The sequence below is a fragment of the Cetorhinus maximus genome, chromosome 18, assembly GCF_964194155.1.
Source record: "Cetorhinus maximus chromosome 18, sCetMax3.hap1.1, whole genome shotgun sequence".
Lineage (NCBI taxonomy): Eukaryota > Metazoa > Chordata > Chondrichthyes > Lamniformes > Cetorhinidae > Cetorhinus > Cetorhinus maximus.
In genome coordinates this window covers 34,281,552-34,299,135 of record NC_135896.1, presented here as the reverse complement: position 1 = coordinate 34,299,135, position 17,584 = coordinate 34,281,552, and the positions used below count along the sequence as shown (strand labels likewise).

Sequence of the window (17,584 nt, the reverse complement as noted above, 5' to 3'; positions counted from 1 at the left end):
CTGTCGTTGAGCCCTGGTTGCAAAATTAAAAAGACTTTGCTAACCCATTACACCTCCCAAACTTCTGCAGTTGGCATAAGTATTCGTTATAGACTCAAATGTGGCATGCCAGCAAATACAAATATGTAGTAGTTGCAAATATATATGCAAGCTATGCTGTTGCAAGTCTGGCAGCCAGCCCCTCCTCCCTGGCAGCTAGCCCCTCTTCCCCAGGGTCCCCAGCACATATCTATCCCTCTCGTTCTTTCTCACTGCTGCTGGTGTTCGGTGCTCCTCCATCACTAATGAGCCCATCAGCAGCAAATGCAGGAGAGGAGTGACCTGTGATTGGAGGAGCAGCTCCTTGCAGAACTCTCCACTCCAACTTGCCAGTTTGAGTGGCATTTTGAAAACTGGCTCAGGGGGCTGCATAGAGGGGCTTCAGGGGCCGGATGTGGCCGATGGGCCGCGAGTTGGACAAGCTGCTCTAGAACCTTTTTGTGACATGAAGATCAGAACTGTCCACAGTGCCTAGCATAACTTCTCTGCTTTTCAGTTCTATTGCTTTGGAGATGGACCCTTGTGCTTTGTATGGCCTTATTAACCTACATTGCATTGTGATGATTTGTGAATATGTATCCCGAGGTCCCGTTGCTCGTCTACCTCATTTAGACCTTTATTTTCCAAGAAGTAGGTGTCTTCTAATTCCTCTGAGCAAAATGCACAAATCCTGGCTTGTATAGATTGAAGTTCATTTGCCATTTACACTTCCATTCTGTAAGTTTATTAATGCTTTGTGTTGCATTGCAATTTTCCTCTGTATAATGTATGTAATTTATTTTGTACATAAGTATTACATTTTGCCATAATTTAATCCAACCTTTTAAGTTACTATTTAAGATTTCTAAATAACTGCAGTATTAATCCAACCAATTCTGTCTACATCTGATATCTTAGGATCAGCTATAATGGCAGGCTTACTGCTATGCACATACTTTGCTGATGTAGGACAGGCCGCAGATGGATCGAAATATACCCGCACTATTACTTACAAAAAGTTAGGACTGATTACAGCAATTTAAATCTTCACAATAGCAAACTGATTAAATAGTGATTTTGCTGCTGGCAGGAAGCTATTAATTTGTACTTGCTGTGATTCCTGAACATGAAAAGAATAACATCAATATGCCTTTATTTTGTAAAACTCCAGATGGAAACCCATCCTGTGGCAATCACTGTGTTTTACCTCTGTCTCCCATGTTTTAAGATATTTGATCTTTTACATCGATTAAATAGACTACAGTTAATGTTTTGATGTAGTTTGAATATTCTTGACCTTAGAGATGAGGTGAATGGCAGTTGATCTGCAGCTATCAGTTTGCACTTTATAATCAATGCATCTGTTCCGCCGATACCATCTTTGATACAAATGCTTCCAATATTTCTTCTTTTTTCCTCCACTGAGGATTCCACTTAATCATGGTTGAGGGCTCTTGACCATACTTATGAGTTTCCAAACTAAGCTACTGAAAAATCCACACAGGCGGAGTTTCTATTTGTCCAATATGGAATACAAACATGCCCCTCCTAAGGGTATAATCAATTACCTAAGTCCAGAGAGCTTAAATATAAGTTACCAAGAATCATAAATATACACATACATACATACAGGGGAACCGCTATAACACAACTTATCGGCACAGAGCATTAGCAGTTTTCCTGCTGAGTTTCTCTACCAAGGACCACCGTACTCATTGAAGAATAGGCTTGTGGGATTATCTGGAACTGAGTGGGAAGAATCTGACTCCCAGATGATGCTTCCATTCTGGATCCTGTTAAATATCCTGGATTACTGTAGATCTGCACATAGCGCAAATTGTGGCAATTTTGAAAAGTGTTTTTCCCATTAATTTCCACTTAAACTCACCAGAAGTATGATTCCTGGGTCTTGCTATCTGTTGAGATTTGAGAACTTCAATCTTTTCCCAGAGAAAGGATGTGGATTTGACTTATGTTAAAGTTTTTCTTTTAAATTAAAGCAACTTTGTAGAATGTTAAAATCCTCCCTTACAAATCACATGGTACAGAAAAGAAGTTTTAGTTTCTTTCGTTGGGGGGTTTGGGAGGGGGGCGGGGGTTCGGGAGGGTAGCCGGGGGTGGGGGTTCGGGAGGGTAGTTGGGGGTTAGGGTTCGGGGCTTGGGGGGGAGGGGGGGTGTTCGTCTTTGGGAGGGTAGCACGGGGAGGGGGGTTCGGGCGGGTAGTCGGGAGTTCCAATTGAGGGGGTGGTGTTGTTAGTACAATAGTAACCCATGAATTAGAGGTGGTTTTAATTCAAACATTTCCTTGCCAACCATTCTGCTAAGGCAATCGGAACCATCCAAAGTCTCCAATTAAAATCGGAGTATCGAATGGTTCCCATTGGGGTAATTGCCCATTGGAAGTTTGAGCTTCCTGGGTCCCTTGCGCAGGGACTTCCAGGGATGTCCCCTAGCGCATCTTCTGGATTACCTCCTAGCTATGACCCTCCGGAGATTGGAAGTTATGGGCCATTAGGACATGCGTTCAAAAGCTTGGTCAGAGAGGTTTTAAGGAAGGTCTTGAAGGAGGAGACAGCGGCAGAGATTTATGGAGGGAATTCCACTGCCTAGGCCCTAGGCAGCTGAAGGCATGTTTACCAAAGGGATGTGATTAAAATCTGAGCTACGCAAGCGGCCGGAAGTGGAGGGGTGCAGAGATCTGAGGGTTTTAGGGCTGAAGGAGGTTACAGAGACAAGGACAGGTGGGGCCATAAAGGGAACTGAAAATGAGGATGAGCATTTCAAAATCAAGATGGGTCAAAGCAAGTCAGTGAATACTGAAATGATGAGTGAATGGGTCTTGGTGCAAATTAGGAGCAGAGTTTTGGATGAGTTCAAGTCTACGTAAGATGGAAGTTTGGAGGCCAGCCAGGTGAGCATTGTAATCATGAATCTTAGAGGTCACAGAGGCATGGATGAGCTTTTCGGTAGCAGATGAGCTGAGGCAGGGGTAGCAACAGGCGATGTTGCAGAGTTGGAAGTAGGTGGTCTTAGTGAGGGAGTGAGCATATCTATCCTACTAACCAGGATGGTGTAGTTGATGTGGTTCATATTTTTCTTGTTTATAAGGAGGGCCTAAGGCTAAGTTGGAAAAATTGAATTTATTTTACAACTGTTCACTTTCTGACTGTAAAATAGACTATTTATTCATCTCCAACCCATTTGAAAGTGGTAATCAGCTCATCTACTAAAATATCAGAGAAGCACACAATAGCATGTGACAAGGAAAGGTGCACATTATTACGCACCCTCCCTTACCCAGATTAATGCTATGTATAAGTAGATATTGGGCAGTCCAACTTATGTTTGGTGTATAAGTTGTAGACTCCTCTTATGGGATTGATCAGTCCTGTTTAAGTCAAGAGACTATCTATGGAAGACCCAAAATTTCTAAACCTATTGTTTAACTAGACATTGGACAATAAAACAAGAACAGGAGTGACTACTGACATTAAATTTTGAGTGCAAAGCCCCATGTTTATAGTGTTCCTTTGTGGATTATTGCCATTGCGCCTCAACTGTCTCCTTCAGTAATCAATCTTTCTTAAGTGCACTGTGCTAGCTCCAGTTAATATATGGCAGACATTTTATGTAGTTCAATGGCTAACTGCTCTACATGTCCAAATGATCATTTTAAAAACAGAAAGTAAACTCTGGCATGCACCACACCTAGCAATTTTACGATTTTTTTATTCTGCATGTTATTTTCCTCTGCTTATACAACATATCGAATATATGTAAAGGAACATTAGAGTTTGATTCTGTAATCTTCTTCGAAGCGTTAAACATGGCAGATGATATGTGCCAAATGGACCAAATCCACAAGGGAAACTTGATGCAATCACAATGGCTTTACAATTTATGTTTATTATGAGAAGATGTGTGTATTGAATTCAGAAATAATGAGTCCACCAAGACCTTTAGAGATTCTTAAAAATTAGATTAAAATATTTATTAACAAAATAAAAGATTTCAAGCATATTTTATAGCAATATGACTACAATTACTTTTTACTGCAACAATCCTAAAATTCCTAACTGACCTGATTCCCAGTTATACACCCCCTTTTAGGCAACAGTCCAAAGTAGATTTTAGATTTAAAATGAAATCAGCAAGTTAACACACTACCCACTTGACAGTGGAATTCCAAATGGCTTCCCCACCTTCAGTTACTTTACAAAGCAGACTTATGCACAAATGGCTGGGGGCTTCTTGAAGGCTGTTTCCCACACTCCTGTTGGATCTTACATGACCTTCTCCACATAGCCTTTCATTCTCCTTTATATATGTTTCTCTTTTTTATAGATAAATTCTATTGTTGCATATGCCTTTGAAACTCTTTTCCTCAATATAAAAACGTTCGTGTTGCCAATATTGTCAGTAACCTTTGGAAAAAAATAAACACACTCCTTAGTCTTGCTTATCTGGCTAGTTGTAAATAGACTAACATCCTTTTGAAACCCAACAATCCCTTCATTTATCTAAAAATGCAAATTCCCTTCACACCTTACATACTATTCATGTTTACTCATTAATGTGTCAAGTACATTTTTACACCTAGCTTCTTTTGATGATTTCAAGCTTGTAGTCTACTTAACTCCAAATGTAATTAAATCACACAGAACCACCTATACTTACCCCCATAAACCTACTTCACAATAAACCAGAAAAATATTATGAAAATTATTATACTTTTGTCACAGAAGACATGTCTAATTTAAAATGCTTTTGATGGAGTGTATTCTCGTGAGTTTTTTAGGTGTTTAGATTTGCATGTAAATTATTCTAATAACTTAAATTTGAGGTGCCAGTTTATATATTTAATTTTTTTATTTCTATATCCAGCCAGTGTCAAGAAGATGTAATGATGTCTATAATGTTATTGGAAATTATTTTAAAATGGAGTTCTAGTGGTATCCGTGTGTTTGTGTGTGTGTGTGTGTCTTAATTAGATTAAAGCCAGCTGGTCTAGAGACTTTGATGTATAGAAGAGAAGTAGGTTTGATATGTTAATTAGGTAAATTACAAAGTGAAGTATAAAGGGAGAAATTTGCATTTTTAAAGAAACAATTCAAAAGAATGGGTGAGATACCACACCTAGCCTGAAGAAGCCAATGTGTTTACTTTTTCCAAAGCTTACTAATAAAATTGGTGTTATGAAAGAGTTTTATTGCTAGAAGAGGTAAAGTTCAAAAAACCTAGTGATACAATGAGAATTTGCATTCAAAGAGGAAAATATGTATAAAGGAAGAGAAGGTTGTTGGTAAAAGGAAGAGGGATTCTAAGATCTAAAGCCTCCAGCCTGTAAGCCTCAAGCTGTTGTCTGCAAGGACCCAGAGCTGAAAGAAACTCATTTTGAATTCAACTGTCCAGGGTGTGCTTTGCCAGGAGCCTGATTAAATCTGTGTGTTTTACTGTTGCTTTAATGGAGATGTAACTGAGAGTCAAATTAATTGGAGAATTTTTGTAGTTATAGCGGTAGTAATTTTGTAGACATATGTATGTGCTTACAATCTTTCTTGTCTTAATAATTGTTTAATTTAGTTTTATAAAAAAATCTCTTGAAACTCTGGTCTTATTACTACTGAATTCAAAGCTTGCATCTCGAAACATACAAATTGCAAAAATGGGTTATGACAGTTGTTTCAAGTTTCCCTCTGGGATTTGAACAACTCAGCCTTTACCATCGGCTGTGTCATACCACCAGTTAATGAATTGTAACAACCTAGCCTTTCTGGAATTTGTCTAGGGTCATATTGTATACTATGTGCCGCAGTGGATCTACTTTCAGCTGAAATTTACACCCTGGTGTACAGTAGAATGTTAAACTCTTCCCAGCCTGGACAACCATAGTTATGGAAGCAGCATCCCTTGCCTGTTTTATGCTCACTTGCCATGAAAGCAGTGCTGAGTTTTGATTTCTGGATTGCATGCAAGTAGTGTATCATATAGAGATGTAGATGATGCCATATATAGAGCCACTGGGAAGGGGGTCATGCCTCCCCTGCATCCACACATTCACTTTTTATATGTTGTGCCTTTGCATGATGCACATAATATAAAGCAATCGACAGGCAACGTTCGGTCAAACTTAGGTTTTCTTAAACCTATCAAAGAGTGAGCACAAGAAACAGTTCATGATTGTTAATGCATTTCTGGGTTTCCTGAAATACAAACAGAAAATCCTGGAAATATTCAGCAGGTCTGGCAACATCTGTGGAGAGAGAAAGAGTTAACATTTCAGGTCTGTGACCATTTGTCTTGTGATTTCCTGCTGTTCTATCAGCTTTCCAGCCATCATCTTCACTAGCTTGTCAAAATGACAGAACTGAAATGATTTTACAAATTTGAAAAGCTTGCCAATACATTTGTGAAACAAGGTGCAGCCTTAACATAATAGTTAAAATCCCCTTAAGACCAACATTTAAATATCTCTCATCTTTATAATGTGTATCTCCACATTTTCCGTCACAAATTCCAAACTCAGTTTTGTAATCAGGTCACAGATCAGTTTATTGTCTGTTCTATTTGAAACTGCAGCAAGGTAACAAAATAGGTTTCAATGGAAATTGCCCTTTAGCCCATTTGATATCCACCAGCTAGACTACTATATCAATTTTTTGTGGTAACTTCTGGCTTTTTATTCATTGTTTCTGCCAGGCAGTCCTATTTGTTGATGTGTATATTAAAAAAAAATCCTAACTATCCTAAATCAGTAAGTTAAGGAATTTCTTTGCTACTGGAAAACAGAGGCTTATTGTGATAGGCACTGTAATATTTAGATGTGGGGGAAGATAGCACAAATGGGCTTAAATAGAAAACCCTAGAAACCTTCTTTCTGAACTGGGAAAGACTTTTGTTATGCCATTCATGTTGCCTGATGCCAGATATGCAAGGAAAAATTACTAAACCTAGTTGCCACTCTACAGAAGTGAATAGGTTTTACCTTCACCCAAAGTCTTTAGTTTACCCCTTGGATTAAATAGCATGTGAGTTCAGGTAAAATGGATATTCCTTCCCTTTAGTCTCCACTGCTACATTTGATGAGTTTCTTTTTTAGTTAGGATGAGATGATGAGGATCCTACACTGCTCCAGTGTTGCTGTCACTACTGGTTTCAGGATTTGAACAGATTTTCTTCAGCATGGTGGAACTGGTTTATATTTCTTTTGATGTGAAAGTGGAGCAAAATGCCTCTATGCAGCCAGCATACCTAGCATTCATCACTGAGTATCAACAAAACTTGCCTGATGGTGGCCAAGGTTATTTGGACCTGAATTGTCTTGCAGTTTACTGCCCAACCACTGGAGCTGTTCGGCTGGCATTCTTTTAATGATTAAAATTGATTCTTTTTATTCCAGAGAATGTACAAAGTATTTTAATGTGTAAGTACTTAGTAAGTGCTTCAATATCTTTACATGGATATTTGCTGCATGATATCAAAGTATTTATCTTTGATAAGATCTGGATCAGTTAATTTTTGAGAAGCATGTGTTCTATTAACATGGTCGTGAAGGAGATTTGTTTCAATCTGCTAACCATAATATTCCTGGATTACTTATTTCGAGAAAATAGACATTCATTTTATCAGCATCTTAACTTAAAAGTCTGATGCTTTTATAGCTGTTTTGCAGCAGGATCGTTATAAATAATTTAAAAAGACTTGTATAACCACTTCTTTAAACTGGCTCTTCACTTTGTACAGCAGCTTTATGATAGCATTTCCTGTTTTTTGAAGGCAATGTCAAACTTTTCAGCAGTGGAAATTCAGTAATACAGGAAGAGAATTTGCAGGCTGGCTGCATATGATGGTAATTTGAAGTAAAAATTAAAAATAATGAAAGGGAGAAGGAAAATACAATAAAGTAAAATTCAAACTGATGTTTATTTTAATATGTCAGCTTAATTTTTGTGTAACTTTGTTCTATAAAAGACAATATATCTTTCATCGCAAGTCTGTCTTGATATTGAGGAGATAGACATTCAGCATAGTTTGACTAAATAGCTGGCCTAATTTTAATTTGTTAGAATCCTCTTTTTAAAAAAAAAGTTTGTGTGGACTATTTCTGAACCTTTCCATAGGGCACAGATACTTGAGACAAACTTCAGTATTCTAGGTACTGTGCCACTAAACTCCCTTCATCCAGAGAAACTAAAGTTTCTGTTTGTTCCTGGGCCTTTTTTAAATGAAGCAGCTATATTGAAAATGTAAGCTACTTTTATGTTGTTTATTTGTAGTACAAGGCAATATGGTTTGGTTCCAAATTACTTGTTTTGAGGGAAAAAAAAAATAGCCAAGGTCCATAAAATTTAAACAATCTTAAAGTTAGTGTGCTGTGTGAAATCACTTTTATAAATTCCTATAGAGAATAATTGTATAACAATTTAAATTTATTTTTCCTCTTTTCCACACCACTATCCCTCTGGCCACCCCCTCAACTTCCTCACAAGCCCTTTGATTGTCATTAGTTACTGCATTTCAGCTTTTGATCACAAAATTGTTACTTAGGAGCATGTATGAGTTAGGGAATTTTAATTCAAAACAGAAAATGCTGGAAATACTAGAGATGCAATTGGAAGTAGGCAAAATGTCTTTCAAACTGTTGGAAATTTATAAAATTTATAAATTAAAGTCTGATTATACCTGAGTGACGAATAAAAATATGATAAATGTGCTTTTTTCTTCCTTAGGCTGCAGATTTAAGTAAACCTATAGACAAGCGGATATACAAAGGAACACAGCCCACCTGCCATGACTTCAACCATCTGACAGCTACAGCAGAAAGTGTCTCCCTACTTGTGGGCTTCTCTGCAGGACAGGTTCAACTTATAGACCCTGTAAAGAAAGAAACTAGCAAGTTATTTAATGAGGAAGTAAGTATCACATGATGAGGATTTAATCTTGTCATTGTGCAGCAGTAGTTGGTCAACCTTCATTTGCACTTATTTTTACTATCCATGTTCACTTTTGGCAATCATAAACTGATCATTCTCCTGCGTTCAGAAACAATCTCATACTGCAGGGGTAAATGTGGTTCTCAAAAGGTAGGACTGCAAAATCAAAGTCCCTTTTACAATTTTCTGACATCATGATGACAATACAACTCTACTATTCCACCTTGCATAAAGATATCTGAAAATAAATTAACTTTTTCCATTATTGTCTGTGGGTAACTTAATGTGGCTTCCTTGAGATAGTGTTCAAAAGCTAAAGAATGGCAGCTAAAAGTTAATGTGGACTAATATCAAATATAAATGAAATATCAGTATAAGAAACTTACTGAATGATGGGTGTTCATTAGCAAAGGATAAAAAGTTGAGAGTAATTATATGTTACTGAAATTATGCAGTTAATATGAGACTGTTGTTAAGCCCTGTTATGTTTGTTGAGAACATTTAATTTCCTATCAAGCAAATTGGTAATAGTTTTATTTATCCAAATTAAATTAGACTATTATTCAAAGACTGAAGTCACAAGACACCATACTTTTTAACAGTATGTTTGTAGTCATCTTGAGGTCAACATTATCCCTTTATCACATACACTGCCTCTGTTCTCTTGCTCCTACGTCAGCAGCATCTCAATGTCACAGATGTTTCAAGACTAAAAAATCTCTCTACTCCCCAATATTTCTTCAATAACCCACTGGGGTTTAATTGGATGATTTTGTGAGCTTTTCTTAAAATTTACTTCTTGCTGCAAAAAGGTGATTTGCATGTTCAATCATAAGATGGTCTCATTTTGGCATATCATGCTGTACCCCTCCTAAGCCAATGTATCTTTCCTGAAGTTTGATTCCCAAAACTGGAAAAAAGAGAGGTTTTAAGCAAGTACAGAGGCAAAGGTGGGGTCTGGTGGGGGTGGTGGGGTAATGGGGGGAGAGGGGGAAGAACCAAAGAAAGTCTGTGATAAGATGGGAGGCAGAAGAGATTAAATGGTAAACTCTATAGTTTGAGAGGATAAGAAGTGAGCTGAGCACTCTTTGGAGGATAAAGCATTGAAGATAAAGTAGCTTGCGTTCAAAAAATACTATAAATTGAGCTGAGCAAGAAAAGACAAAACCCAGAAAGAAGGAGGTTAATAGAGGAAAAAGGTCATTCTGAACAACGGCAGAAGTAATGTAGGAAATAAAGGCAAAGGAACAGATTGTTCATAAAGTAATGGGTAGCGCAATGAAGTGAGGTGAATGTAAAACAAGATAAAGGAGATGTAGGAGCTAGTCAGAAAACCTAAAATTAAAAATGAGGTTAGGCTACAGGAATATTAAATGTCACGCATTTCTGCAGCAGGCAGATAAGAGAGGAAATTGTACCACTATCGAATCATTCAAAAAGTTACACAAAATCAAGGGATAGCAAATATACTGTAAATTATTTGCAGCACAGAAACGGACCATTTGGCCAAACAAGACCATGTAGATGTTTCCGCTCTGCATGAACCTCCTCCCACCCCTGTTCATCTAATCCCATCAACACATCTTTCTATGCTATTCGCTCCAACCGCTCCTTGTAGTAGCAGGTTCCACATGTTAACCACTTTCTGGGTAAAGACATTTCTTGTGATTTCCCCACTGTATTTATTAGATGCTGTTTTATATTTATGACCCCGACCTCTGCTATCATCTGCAAGTGAAAACATCTCTATGTCTATCCTAACAAGCCCTATTATAATCTTAAAGACCTCTATCAAGTAACCTCCTCAGCTTTCTTTTTAACCAGAGAAAAGAGCCCCTGCTTATTGAACCTTTCCTGATGGGTACAACCTCTCCATGCTGGTTTCATTTCAGTAAATCTTTTTTGCACCTTCTCCAGTGCCTTAGTATCCTTTTTATAATATGGAGACCAAAACTGTGTTCTGATTGTAGTCTCCGATCACTAAAGTGTAGTGACATAGGTTAATAAGGCCATAAAATGAATAGGCAAAACACTAGGGTTTGTTTCTAGAGGGATAGAATTGAAAAGTTTAGAAGTTATGTTCAACTTGTATAGAACCTTGATAGAGTCAGAGCCATAGTCATTATGTGCCATTATGACTGTCATTGTGACTATCTATAAAAGTTAAACATAAGTTCTCAGCTTTTTAGTTCAATCTCTCTGGAAACACAGAATCATAGAAAGGTTACTGCATAGAAGAAGTCATTCTGCCCATCATGTCCATGCCAGTTCTCTGCAAAAACAACTCCACTAATACCACTTCCCAGCCTTTTCCCCGCAACGCTGCAAGTTTTTTCTCTTCAGATAATTCTGTTTAGAAAGCCATGATTGAATCTGCCCCCACCGCCCTCTCAGGCAGTGCATTCCAGATCATAACCACTTGTGGTATAAAAGATAAAGTTTGTGCCTGGCTACTTCATTGAGACCTCTCATGATTTTGAACACCTTTATCAAATTTCTTGTCAACCTTCTCTTATCTAAGGAGAACTGCTCCAGCTTCTCCAATCTATCCATGTAACTGAAATCCCTCATCCCTGGAACCATTTTCGTAAATATTTTCTGCACCCTTGGTAATGCCTTTACATCCTTTCTAAAGTGCGGTGCTCGGAATTGAACATATTACTTCAGTTGAGTTTGAACCAGTGTTTTATAAAGTTTCACCAAAACTTACTTGCTTTTGTACTCAATGCCTCAATTTACAAATCCCATTTGCCTTAGTAACTATTTTCTCAACCTTTAAATTGAAAAGTAGGGAAGTTATGATAAACCTGTATTGAACACCGGGTAGATCACACTTAAGTAGGCTTGTCCAACTCAAGGTCCACAGCTAGGTTGTGGCCCACCAAACTTGTTGGTCAATCAGCTGGATTATATTTGTAAAATGCTGTAAAGCTGTTCATCCGATCACAGGCTGGTTTCCCCCACCTCCACCCTGTAATTTGCTGCTCAAAGGTGAGCCTATCAGCAACAAATGCAGAGAGAAATCACTCTGTGATTGGACGAGCAGCAAACCGTGGGAAGGTAAGTTTTTAAGGTAAGTTTCTGGGCTTGGGGAAGAGGGGAGTGGGTGGGGGAAGGGTGAAGAGGGGAGTGGGTGGGGGAAGGGAGTGGGTGGGGGAAGGGAGTGGGTGGGGGAAGGGAGTGGGTGGGGGAAGGGAGTGGGTGGGGGAAGGGTGGAGTGGGGAGTGGGTGGGTGGAGGGAGGGGAGAGTGGGTGAGGAGGGTGGAGGGGATGAGGGGGGAACTGGGGAAGGGGGAGGTGTTGGGTGAAGGGGAGGGGGCGGTAGAATGGTGGGGGTGATAGGGCGGAAGGGGGAGTGGAAGGGTGAAGGGAGGGGGAGTGGGGGGTAGGTGAAGGTGGGTGGGGGAGGGGGAAAGGGTGAGGGAGGATGGGGGAGGGTTTTGAGGGAGGTGAGGGTGAGAGGGCTGGATGGGGTTCGAGGCGGTGAGGGGAGAGGAGAAGGGTAAAGGTCTGCAAGGGCGATGAAGAGGGGAATGGGGTCAAGGGTGGCAAGGTGGAGGGGTCAAGAGGAGGAGTAGGGGGTTGAGTGAGGGGAGAGTTGCGGGGTGGACGGAGAGTGTGGGAGTGAGAGGTGTGTCTGTGTAAGTCTGGCTCGCCCCCCCCCCCCCCGTCTCGGGGCACTCGCCCCTCGCCATGCACTTCCACCCACACTCTGTGGGTGAGGGGAAGTGAGCATCCTCGGACTGGAAGTGAGCTGGATGCGCACACTCGCTCCGTCATGTTTATTTTTTTACTCATTTTTAAAAATTATCAATTCATTGCTTTGACATTGTTTTGTTGCTCAGCAAGTTGTTTCTTTTCATACCTCAACTTTTTTTTTTGAAATTCATGTTTAATGTTTGTGCCAAATCTTCTTTCCAAAATTTGCTCAATGGCCCCTTGAGTAAGAGAAAATTTGAAATGTGGTCCCCCCACATAAAAAGCTTGCACTTGAGTAGTGTATGCAGTTCTGGTCACCATATTATAAAAAGGATCTAGAGGCACTGGAGAGGGTGCATAGTAGGTTTACAAAGATGATACCAGAAATATGTGGGTATAAATAACAGGAAAGATTTGACAGGCTGGGACTCATTTCTCTTGGAGGGGCGAAAAAAGGCTGAGGGGTGACCTAACAGAGATCTTTAATATCATGAAAGGTATTGATAGTGTAGATACAGATAGAATGTTTCTTCTTGTGGAGAAAAGCATCAATATAAGATAGTTACTAAGAAATCCAACAGGGAGTTCAGAAGAAACATCTTTACCCAGAGAGCGGTAAGAAGGTGGAACTTTCTATCACAGGGAGTGGCTGAAGCAAATAGCATAGAAGGGGAAGCTAAACAAGCATTTGAGGGAGAAGGGAATAGATGGTTACAATGGTAAATTTCGATGAGGGAAGATGGGAGGAGGCTCAAGTGGAGCATAAACACCGGCCTGGACTGAATGGCCTGTTTCTGTGCTGCATATCCTATGTTAATCTGTCCTGCAGTCTTCACCGATTTGTGCACATAAACCTCCAGGTCTTTCTGTTCCTGCATTCTCTTTAGAATTTTATCTTTTATTTGCCTCTCCTCATTCATCCTACCAAAATGTATCACTTCACATTTCTCTGCATTAAATTTCATCTGCCATGTTCCGTCCATTCCACCGACCTGTCTGTGTCCACTTGAAGTCTATAACTATTGTCCTCACAGTTCACAATGCCCCAAAGTTTTGTGTCATCTGCAAATTTTGAAATTGTGCCTTGTATACCGAAGTCTAGGTCATTAATATACATCAAGAAAAGCAGCAGTTCTAATACCGACCCCCAGGGAATCCCACTGTATACTTTCTCCTGGTCCAAAAATATGCATTCACTCCTCCTCTGTTTTCTATCACTCAGCCAACTTTGTATTCATGCTGCCACTGTCCCTTTTATTCCATGGGCTTCAACTTTGCTGACAAACCTGTCATGTGGCACTTTATCAAATGCCTTTTGAAAGTTCAAGTACACCCTCATCAAAAAGTCCAATCAGAATCGAAAGCCAGTGCTTTGTTTACTCTTTTTGTGACCTTAACAATCTGTGCCACTACTTTGTGATCTGTGCATCTGTTTCCCCAGACCCCTCTGTTCCCCCACAGCTCTTAGAGATTTATTTTCCAAGGAGTGTGTGACCTTATTATTACCAAATTGTACTGCCTGACATTTATCTATATTGTAGTTCACCTGCCGATTACACACCCATTTTTCAGGTTTATTACAGCCTTCCTATATTGTGTTGTAGTGCTTCTCTATATTAACTGCAACTCTCCAATTTGGTGTCATTCACAAAATTTGAAATTGAACTTAAAAATCATTGATGTAAATGGGGAACAACAGTGGTCCAAACACTGATCCTTGTGGAACACCGCTTCAGCCCTTTTGTCAATCTGAGGAGCTACCTTTAACCCCTACTCGCTCTTTTTTGTAGCCAGCGTACTATCCATTCTGATACTTGGCCCCTGACTACTAAATTAATTTTTCTGTGTTCACTAATGTTATGACCACAGCCAATGTTAATTGCTGTGCAAACCAAATCCTAAAGGGAAGCTTGGGTTATGGCCCAAACCCTTTTTTCTTTTGTTCTGAAAACACGAAGAAGTCATACTGATCTCAGCAGCAAGAAGTCTAGTAACACTTCTGGGAGTCTAAAAATTAAAAGTAAAGTTTTACTAACGAGTAAAAGAAAACTTAAGCGCACAATTGCACAATTCAAGATAGTCTTACAAAACATTCCCCAAAAAACTCTCTACTTGGTCAGACCTGCAAGTAAACACCTTCTAGGCAACACTCCCTTATAGGTGTTTAATTATAAAAGTCCAGTTATATTACCCAAGGCAAGCTGCTGTAGCTTCAATAAAGGCATATAACATGACCCCTTAAATGCTCTTCCACTTTGCTGGAAATCCAAGCTTCAGAATAAAACTGCTTTGTGTAGCCAAAGACTTTTCTGGCTTGACTGCATGGCTGATTCAGATTGCATATTCCCCCAGCCCCGAGCCGTAGCTCCCAGCCCCGAGCCACAGCTCAGATTTCAGTGATTTCACACCTCGTTGAAACTCTCATCCTTCCAAACATGAGACCTTTTATGTCTTTGCTTTTGGGTCAGTAAAATATAATCCCACTTCTGTTTACCCATGGAACTCCTGCAAGATGCAGACATGTCTCTTGTCACCTCTGACTTTCCTTTGATATTCAAACAAACTCTCAACTTATCTAAAAATGCAAATGTTAGATCCAAGTTATTTACTCGTTCCTCAAACCTAACACCTCTATCTTTTCATGTTTTAAACCCCCTTAGACAACCTGTTTCCTATTAATATCTGCCCATCTTAATTAAATCATACAAACACATACACACACACAGCCTTCTTCACACAATAACACAATATTTCCCCAAAATATTTTTAAAAATCTATAATTTTCATACCAAGGAGACCAGGCAGTCTTACGATATCAGTAGTTGAGCAGGGGAAATACTAAACTAAATGGAAATTTCTGATGAGGTGGTCACTCTGGGACTGTTGAAGTTAGAGGAAGATGAGGTATAGGCCTTGATAGATTTCATAAGCATACATAAAGTAGCCAATGAAACTGATTATATCAATGCAGCTATCTTTCTTTTAGTGTCATTAAGAGCTGAAGTAGTTCTTTTGTATTGGAAAGTAGCTAAATAATTCCGGAAAGGGATATCATCCTGAAAGAGGAATTGGTAAACATTTAGAAAATAAAGAATGGGTATGGTAAGATGTTTGGCTTGATTAAATTTAATGAAGTTCTTTGAGAGAATGATGGACATTGTTGACAGTAGGAATTCTCTAGATGTGATTGTAAAACTTATGAAACAGTGCCACACAAGTGCATTTACAAGGTAGAAAGTCATGAAGAGGATGGAAAATTAACTAAACCAGAAAAGCAAAAAGCTGCTGTGTGTGGAGCTATGACAAGAGATCATTCAAAGAGTTCCACGAGGCCACTGCTTTGGTGAATACAAATGATTTTAACTAAGTTTGCAGATGACACCAGTCTGTCTCCAGAGGCAATTGCATTGTGAGCAGTGAGTACAGCATACTAAATTGAAAGAAGTACAAGTAAATCAAATAATCGTTTGGTAGTACAGAACATGAGTATTGCTGAAAAAAGAGACTTGTTGAAGCTTTTCATCTTGCGCTCATCAGGACTCTCAAGAATATCAATATAAGGAGAAAACAACAATTTACACTGTATGAGAAGAGAGTGTTAATTGGTTGGCAAGTGGACTCTGATTAGTAGAGGCATTGCCCTGGAGAATACACCAGTTGATGGTGACTGATAGTTAACTGTCAAGCATTGTTTGAAATTTAAACCAGGCAGCTTAAGTCTGATTGATCAAGACATGTGCCCTGAGGAATGAGCCAGCGAATGGCTGTCACTTATTTTGTGTAGCTGAAGCAGGCACAATGTGTGTACATGTTCTTTCTGTCTGCATAGGACAGGGCCCTTGCATTAATATATGTAGCTTCCAGTATATGCAAATGCACCACACTGCGACCCTGACTGGCAATTTTAAATTGGCTGTCAGCGTAATTTTTAGCATGCTGTGGATTATTTGGCAAATGTTGTCCAATCACGGAATTACATCTAATGTTGGACACTGTGTTTGAGTTTTGCAAGCATGGATACCCAGCATCACACTGGCACTGAAATTCATATACCATGCAACTCATTTGTGTGATAGGCAGAATGTCTTTTTGGCTTGATGACAATATCCTGTTAATGGCGAATACCACTCGTGTTGCTACTACAGCAGCATGAAACAGCTAGCTTCACTTATTGCTCAAATTTTTTAAATACCTTGCCCTTCCAGGGTAATCTGAGGTAGACTGTGCACTTTCAGAGTGGAAAGTAGGCCTGTCTTTTTTCAGCAATACAAGTTAATCTTTGCTTCACCTGGAAGGAGTGTTTGGGATCTTGACTGGCAAGAAGGGAGGAGGCAAAAGTATAGGTGTTACATCTTCCGCGCTTGCGTAGGAAGGTGCTGTGGGAAGGGGAGGGGTGTGCTGAAGGTGATTGAAGACTAGCCAGCAGGATGGAAAAGGAATGGTCCCTTTTAGAAGCCTACAAGGAGAGGGGGAGGGACAGATGTGTTAAGTGGTGGAATCAGATGCTGTCAGACCTGAGTATTTCCAGCATTTTCTGTTTTTCTTTCAGATTCCACAGTGTATTGCTCTTGTAAAATTTATGAGAATAGGGAGAGTGAGAATTCTGTGCAAAGGGGATGGAGCTGCTCCGTTTTGCCTCCAGCATTTGTAAAGGTTGATATATGTAGGCTTGAGGCAGTAAGTATTTAAAAGTTTGGTCCAATTATTTTATGATTTGTGCATGTTAGTGTGTAGAAAAAAACCCAGCAAACTATAAAGTAGATAATATAACAAACTAAAAGGTAGGCATAAATAAGCTAGACTAAGATTAGACAAAGCAGGCTGTGTGGCTGTACTGCAATATGTGCAAATTTGTCAGCGAGACAATTCCAAGCGAACACATCTGCAGTGTTTTCATTTCAAACCTCTCCAGCTGAGACTCATTGAATTGGATG

At 39.4% G+C, this 17,584-nt stretch overlaps 1 protein-coding gene across 2 annotated transcripts in view; it reads left to right on the top strand.

Moving 5' to 3' along the window:
* The window catches only part of wdr20a (WD repeat domain 20a), a 60,933-nt gene that overhangs the window by 28,017 nt on the left and 15,332 nt on the right, over positions 1-17,584 (top strand). For both annotated transcript variants that reach the window (XM_078562363.1, XM_078562362.1), the window contains exon 2: positions 8,748-8,930. In XM_078562363.1, the coding sequence (XP_078418489.1) occupies positions 8,748-8,930 (183 nt within the window). The remainder of the gene's footprint in view (positions 1-8,747; positions 8,931-17,584) is intronic.